Source organism: Microtus ochrogaster, chromosome 7 (genome assembly GCF_000317375.1).
Source record: "Microtus ochrogaster isolate Prairie Vole_2 chromosome 7, MicOch1.0, whole genome shotgun sequence".
In the NCBI taxonomy this organism is placed as follows: Eukaryota; Metazoa; Chordata; class Mammalia; order Rodentia; family Cricetidae; genus Microtus; species Microtus ochrogaster.
The window spans coordinates 40,036,679-40,045,003 of record NC_022014.1 but is presented as its reverse complement, the minus strand read 5'-3'; the positions used below and the strand labels follow the sequence as shown (position 1 = coordinate 40,045,003).

General features: G+C 45.7%; 1 protein-coding gene across 1 annotated transcript; it reads right to left on the bottom strand.

The window, feature by feature from the left end:
* Window positions 1-7,060: 7,060 nt before the first annotated feature.
* On the bottom strand, window positions 7,061-8,032 carry LOC101990226 (olfactory receptor 11L1). The gene has a single exon (XM_005350006.1). The coding sequence runs from the start codon at window positions 8,030-8,032 to the stop codon at window positions 7,061-7,063; it is 972 nt and encodes a 323-aa protein (XP_005350063.1).
* Between the last annotated feature and the right edge of the window lie 293 nt (window positions 8,033-8,325).

Sequence of the window (8,325 nt, the reverse complement as noted above, 5' to 3'; positions counted from 1 at the left end):
AAGGCACGGGGCCTCTGGACTGAAACCTCCACGTACTGGGGGAATCCAATAGAGCACTCCAAAGTGCAGGAGACACCAACACAGTCCTTCCCAAGAAGGAAATCATGCCTACTACCCCCCAAGTAGGCCCTGTGCCAGGCAGAGTGAGGATAGTCACATAGCAAGATAAGCAAAAGGAGAGGGAGGGTGTCCTTTTCACCATCACAGGTGAGGGAGGTGGCTTCTGTACCTGAGCATGAAGTGGTTAGGTACATTGTGGGAGGAGGCCGTGGGGGCAGATCCAGAGTTGGCAGCTGGGCACAGGAGAGCAGGCCAAGTAGGAGTCCTGGGGTAAAGGCCACCAGCAATAACCACCTGTCTGTCTGTCTTCCAGACATCTTCTTATCAGCACTGACGCTGACACGGGACACTTATCTACACATTCTTGCTGAACCACCCTTGACTCTCAGAAACTGAAAGGCAGGCAAGGCAGGGAGCAATTATACTCTAGAAGGTGTTAGTTTTGCTCACTAACGGCAGATCCTCTGCAAAAAAACAAAACAAAACAAAAAAAAAACAAAAAAAAAAACCTGAGTTCAAGGATAAAGAAAATGCCATTCATGTGCACACAGTGTTTTCAGCCATACAGACCAACAAGGTAATGAATGCTGTCTGCAGGAAAACAGGCACAAGTGGAGATCAATTAAGTCCGTACCAGACAGGTCTCACCTTTTCTCTCCTTTACTGCCCCTAATCTTTATAGACACATGAAATGATAAATGTGCAAGTGACAAGAAAGTAAAAGTGAAAGCTTTGAGGGGCAGAGGGGACTAACGGGAGTGGCAGGGCAGGGGCGAGGAGGAGGTGGGGGTGAGAGGTAGGGTAGGGCATGCTGTTCCATGAATGCCTTAAGAAACCTTGGGGATTAAAACCCTAAAACATTAGCTCAAGCTTTTTGATCACTTGCAGATGGACAGCTTAACAATTATGTTAGCAATTTATGCCAATCTTGCATCTGAATCACAGGTATGAGCTCTCTGTTTATAAGGCTATGGAAACATCTATTTCTTCAGTATGAAGGCATCAGTTACTTATCCTGTTCATTATGTGGTTTGCAGAAAGTCTTTTCTGGCTAAAATCTCTCTAATAGACACACAAATCCTGCTGGTTCTCCATTCTGTCCAATGCCTGGAGGAGCCTTCCCTGCGCCCTCGCTTTTCACCCTGAAAAGTACAAAGGATCACAAGACATACACACATGCACACACACACAAGCACACATACACACATCATAGCCTGTCTTCTTTCTAAGCTAGAGAGAAAAATACTTAGTAGAATCCTAATTTCTTATTTGATCAGTCAGTTCATGCCAACCATTCAAACTGATTGTATAAATCTTTATAAAACGTCTTAATTTATACATAAGAACAGAGAGCCAAAAAATAAAGAAGCTTCCATGCCATGATCTCACTGGTTTCTGAGACGATCACAAAGTTCCTACTTGATCAGAATGTCCCTCCTGAGTACACCTCAGACCTTGGCTCCCCTCCACCTCTTGCATAACTGCTGTGTGTAATTTTACAGATATACTTTTTAAGGTTCCAGTAACAGTTGTTATTAAATTGTCACATTTTCTGTATCCACGTGTTGTCCATGGTCAGTACAAATTGTGCTCTTGACGTGTGGCTGGATTTTTATTTAAGAGTCAGTGCGAGTTCGATTGTTACAGAAGCATGTGGAAATTTTATTCAAAACCAGACTGCTTCCCAGAGATTTCAACAGAGATGACTGTAGAAATTTTTTTTCTCATGTGGGTCCAGACGAGTAACAAACAGCAAGGATGGCTGCAAGAGACATGAAGTTATGCGGACAGAAAATGACCGTTAGTGATAGTAAGAGATTGATACGGAGCAAAAGTGAAATGATGGGGGCCCTAGAAGAGCTCTATGGGGAAAGGGACATTCAAAGCTTTTCTTTTGACACATGGTCTCACTGGGTAGCCCTGGCTGACCTGGAACTCACCATGCAGGCCAGGCTCTGATACTTGGCATCTCACGAGGAAGGTCGTGAGGACTGGTTGTATTTACATATCAGTAATGACCGAGCAAGGGCCGTGGTTCCTACCTCCTTAGGCATCTTCACTGATCTGAGTTGGAGCTCTCACTCTCCTTTGCTCTGGTATTTTGTTTGTTTTCTCGCTTGCTTTCGAGTGTGTATATGGATGTTTTGCGTGTGTGTGTGTATCTGAGGTACACCTGGTCCCTCGGAGGTCAGAAGAAGACATTGGTCCCTCAGAACTGCAGTTACAGCTGGTTGTGAGCCACCATATGGGTGCTGAGAATCTAACCCCAGCCCTCTGGAAGAGCAACAAGCTTGTTAACTACTAGGCCCTATCTCCAGCCTCTCTTAATATATTGCCCGATCTATAAAGAATTTGGGACCATATGAACAGTTGGAAAGGCTGTATAAGTCTCCAAAGACAGTCTGAGAAGTTGTGTAATCAGATAACTTGCTAGTTACCTCTTTGCTTAAAATTGAAAAATTCACCATTTTTCTTTTTCATCAAGAGATGGAATGTGATGGCCAGTTAGTAAAGGGGATGAGTATCTGAGTTTGATCCCCAGAACCACATAAAAAAAAAACTGGTGGTGTGAGCCTGAAATCTCAGCATTAGAAGGCGCACACTAGAACACTAGACAGCCTACATGACTTGATGAATTCCAGACCTGTGAGATGGCAGCTATTCGGGGATCTCTGCAGAAGAGGTGGGTAGGGGGTGGAAGAAGTCTAAGAGTCAAGAGTGATAGATGACCACAGGAAGCACCATATCCTCCACAGCAGGACAGCTACACATAATGAACCCACAGTGCTGCGACGCTGTTCACCAGGCCTGTGCAAGCCTGAACCAGGTACAATCCCAACAGAGAGGAGAGAGGTGGGCATGAAGTTCCACCCCTAGCTGAGAGCTACTGGCAATTTTTAGCTGCTGGGAGACGAACGGTCAGTTTTCTCTAACAGTGTAGTCCTCGATAAGTCAGCCAAACTCCAGCGGAAGACCACACATCCAAGAATGTTGGGAAAGCACAAATTGGCTTTGATGTGAGTGGGAAGGACACAATATTGGGTGGGGCAGAAAGGGGTGGGTCTGGGAAGAGTTGGAGGAAGAAGGTGAATATGATCAAAATACATTGGACCAAATCCTTGAAGAACTAACTAAATATAAAGAAGAAAGGAAGATGGAAGAGAACAGGTAGATGGAGCCTAAGGAATGACATTTGAGATTTCTTTCTAACTTTCACATACATGCATACACACACACCACACATGTGCACATAGAAATGCACATCACACACACACACACACACACACACACACACACACACACAAGCAAAGTGCTGTAACTTCAGGTATGATGATTTGGGCAGAACCAGCCTGTAATAAATACATCAATCAAGGTCTTTCAATAATAAATACAAACCTACATCAGAGAACTCCAAGTTGCTGTCTTGTTCAGAGAGTGTAAACAGTGAGACTCGCTGTTTTAACCTGGATAAAAATGCTTGTCAACACAGACCTACAGATATGTCTAGCATGTATACAGACTTTACACAAAGCAAGGAAATGAGAAACTCTCCATGGCTTTTAAAACTGTCTTTAGTAAATACAAAACTGTTTTTATCTGATAGGATTTAAGGTTGAAGACTTTCATAATTTCTATTATTATGATTTTTTTCTTTTAACTATAGAAAGAGCTGATCCCCATTTCCAGGTTGACATCTTCATAGGAGTGGTCAGTATTTAAGGCCAGCCTAGGTTACATAGTTAGTTCCAGACCTTGAAATACAACATGAGACCTTGTCTATACAAAGAGAAATCGATCAATCACTCAATCAGCCCATCAATATGTGGGGAATGATGTTGATCAGGCCTGTTCTCTGTGGTTCTCATGAGAGTAGAAAGGTTGATTGATTGGCAGTTCAAAGCCAGTATCCCCATTTATCATATAACTGTTGGTAAGATAGAATATTGACCAAAAATCACTGACAATCAGATATTAATAAATGAACTTTTATTTTATAGCACAATAGCTAGTTTAGACAGTAGAAGCATGTTGGGGCACAAAGAAGTCCTTCATTGCAGTGGATGGGCTTTGTCCAAGGTTCTGAACTAGTCTTCCCAACATTTCTAGGAATGGAAAACAATCAAATGTCTGAAACTGTTCCTTTAAAAGGAAAATACAGGCAGGGAACACCTTTAACCCCAGCACTCCGAGACAGAAGAAGGCAGATCTCTGCGTGCTGAAGGCCAGCCTGGTCTACAAAGCAAGTTCCAGGCCAGTCAAGGCTGCACAGTGAGACACTGTCTCAAAACACAAAACATCTAAAGAACGACAATCCAGGTAGAATAAAAACAAATAGCACTTTTTAATGTGATCATGGAGGGCTGGAGAGTCGGCTCAGTATTTAAGAGCATGTGCTGTTCTTACAAAGGGCCCACGCTTGGTTCCCAGCGCTCACATGGGTGCTCACAGGCATCTCCAGTTCTAGGGGATCTGATGCCCTCTTCTGACCTCCGTGGCTACCATGTGGCACACATACATATGCACAGGCAAAATATTCCACACACACACACACACACACACACACACACACACACACAAAACAAAGTAATCTAAAAGAAAATTTAAAGTCATCCAAAGAAGGGAATCAAGAATTGTGCTAACTTTCCGTCACCTGGAGCGCCCCTTGTTACAATCTGGAGACACTGGTGTTTTTCTTGGTGTGGTCCCCTGTGGGGGAAGAGAAGCGGTCTCATTAGTGGGCTGGTGTTGGAAGGTGACTCCGACAGTGCAGAACCTGCTGTAGCTCAGGCTTCCTGCTCAGGGCTCTGTCTTCCCGATCACCTACCCACCCTGCCTAGTGGAAGCTGAGTATAAAGCCTGCGTGTGAAACCATTAACGTCTGTGCCCTCTGTGGCCACCTGATTTCATGATCTATGCTGTTTAGTGCTTTATTGAGGACACTCCCTCCACTAATCTCAGTCCCCTGGAGAACATTTTCTTTAGTCTGCTTCTGTCTCGGCACGGCACGTAGCTCCCTCTCCTCCAAGGAAGGATAAATGCCCATCTTTTAACCCCTTCCTCTTACATGCTGTCACCAAATTCAGATCTACTAGTTTTTAACTGATCTCTTTTCAGAAAAATAAGCAAATCCCCTCTCAGTTTCCATAAAATGGCATTGAAATGACTTCCCCCGCATCCTACAGTTAACAAAGCATCTCCTGTGGCGTGCTGGCATACCCACATTTGCCCACAGTCTTTCGCTGTATCTTGGGCTCTGGTCAGCACTTCCAGTAATCTTTTTTATTTTTATAGACTAACAGGCCTTCCACACAAGTGTTTAGATGTACCCAGATGCTCAAAACCTGACGATCTACAGAAACACAACCGTCCCTCCGGTGAGACACTTTTCCCTCTCCCTTCAGAAGCTCGTTTCTCAGGACAACTATTTACCCTATGCCCCTGCCTGCCGTTCCTACCGGTCACTCCCTCCTCCACAGTCACCCTTCCCACAAAGAGGCCACCACCCTGCACAGGGATAGCAGCAGTATCTGTTTGAGATGCTTCATGAAAGTGTCTCCCTCCTTCTCCTGCCTACTGGCTGCTGACGGACAGATGCTCCCATCCCTTCTAGGACCTGAGCAGTTCGGGCAGGAGTCTCCCCACCCCCCACCATGAAGCTTTACTTCTGTTTGCAGGCTGGGTTTCCTTTTCCTTCATGTCTCATGTTTTGAAGTTCCTTCCTGGCCCGTTCTTCACTTGGTTCTCTGGTTCACATTCTCCACCAGCATGCTTGCTTTGGTGAGTTATATCATCAAACCTAAAATCAAGCCAGCTTCCTCCCCAACATGAGCTCCTGCAGAGACCCTAACAGTTTTCCCCGCCCTGAGTGGGGCGGACAGGTGGGGGAAGCAATGTCTCTTTTTTTTCATTATCACTGAAATTTTTTAAATGTAAAGTTTATCATTCAGTTGTCTGTATGCTATCCTTTGGTGCTAATTTAGACAGATTTGAAAATTCTGTGGACTTTTAACCTGTACAATCCAACTTGGCCTCTCTCCAAACTCTTCTGTGGGCTTGCCGGGTTCTTCCTCCATGCCTTCTTCTGTCCTCAGTGTCTGTCCTCTGCCTGGGGCTCCTCCCAGTCTTCTCAGCCCGCAGTGGAAGTTGAAACCCAGTGTGAACCTCACTGTCTAAGTCCATGTACTGACTGCTTTTCTATGTCCCAGCACCAGCTTGCTTGATGGCTTCCACAAACTCAAGTCAGAAGTTCCTTTGTGTTTTCGTTGTTGTTAATGCATTTCTCTTCCCTTCCAGTCCTCAGCATCCATTAAGGAACTGTCTTCCCCGCCTGGTCTTTCTTGTATGTGTCAGACTGTAACACAGACCTGCTACAGGTCAGAGGATTAAAAATATATGCAGCCAGGTGATGGTGGCACACGCCTTTAATCCCAGCACTTGGGAGGCAGAGGCAGGCGGATCTCTGTGAGTTCGAGACCAGCCTGGTCTACAAGAGCTAGTTCCAGGACAGGCTCCAAAACCACAGAGAAACCCTGTCTCGAAAAACCAAAAAAAAAAAAAAATATGCAGGGTAAATGAATAAATCACTGGGAAAGACTAACAGAGATCTCCTAAGTATCATCTGAATTAAGAAACTAAGAAAGTGGGTAAAGTTGTGAACCCCAAGACATGAAGTTTTATAAATCTTCTGCCCCCCATCTTTTTCTTTGTTTCTTTCTTTTCTAGGTTGTCATTAATTAAATTAATACCTTAAAATTTTAAGCCATATAAAAAAGAAATGCTTGGCACTACGGGCATTCTTGCTTATTCTTTCTTACCATGAGGAGATTTCAAACTTTTGTCTCTTTTCATTTGCTCTTTGGACAGCGTTTGACTAACACCAGACTTTGTGTCTAAAAGGCCCATCTAATAGGGCCTTAGAGAAACTTCTGTACTCAAGCTGCACCAATGAGAAACAAATCCTAGTGCAGAGCCTGGAAGCCCCATGCGTGTGCAGGGTTCCCTACTGACTGAGGACACCGCCTTTCACTTTGGCTCTGTAGACCCCACACTTGAGTCTCATGATTTTTCTAACTGCCTCCTTGAAGTCCTTGTTCCTCAGGCTGTAGATGACTGGGTTCAGCAGCGGAGTGATCACAGTGTAGAAGACGGAAATGACCTTGTTGGTCTCTGGTGACAAGTGTGCATTTGGGCGCACGTACATGGAGATCATGGTCCCATAGTAGATGGTGACCACGGCCAGGTGCGAGCCGCAAGTAGAAAACGTCTTCAGCCTGCCGGAAGTGGAAGGGATTCTCAGAATGGAGGACACTATGAAAACGTAGGACATGAGGGTTAGAAGAAAACAGATGCACAGCACAGCAATAGACAGGACAAAGATGGCCATCTCCGTCACATAGACACTGGAGCAGGACAGCTGCATCAGCGGAGGGAGGTCGCAGAAGAAATGATTGATGCGGTTGGGCCCACAGAAGTCCAGTTTAGAAATCATCAGGGAAGGCAGGAATCCCGTGCCCACCCCTGTCACCCAGGAGACTGTGACCAGGGCAGCACAGTTGTCAGGACTCATGAGCACGGAGTAGTGGAGCGGGCTGCAGATGGCCAGGTACCGGTCATAAGCCATTGCGGCAAGGAGGAAACACTCAGTAGCACCGAAGAACACGAAGAAGTAGAGCTGTGCCATGCAGGCAGGGAAGGACAGCGTGTGGCCCCAGGAGGCCAGGTTGGCCAGCAGCAGGGGCACCGTGGTGGATGTATACCAGATCTCCAGGAAGGACAGATGTTGGAGGAACGTGTACATGGGAGAGCGTAGGCGTGCGTCTTCGCTCACCACTGCGATGATCACCGTGTTCCCTGCGACGGTGAGGAGATAGAAGCACAGGAAAATGGCGAAGAGGAGGGACTGCCACCCAAGAAGGTTCTGGAATCCTAAGAGCTGAAATTCAGTGACCTTGGACTGGTTTTGGGATTCCATTTCCTGTGAAGGAAGAGCACATGTTGAAAAACATAGACTACACAAGGCATAAAGCATTTGCAATTTTTGGCGTCTAGAATGCCAGAGGTTAGTCTTTTAGTAGTTTGAAGCTATTGTATGGTGTGTTGGTTGCTTGTTGGACAAAATGCAACTTCTGGGAGGAAGGGTTTATGGGGAGTCACAGTTTGCAAGTAGGGAGGGTAGAGTTGGGAGGACATGGTGGGGAGAGCAGGGTGGGGAGGGCAGGGTGAGAAGGGCATGGAGGGGAGGGGAGGGTAAGGGAAGGGAGGAAA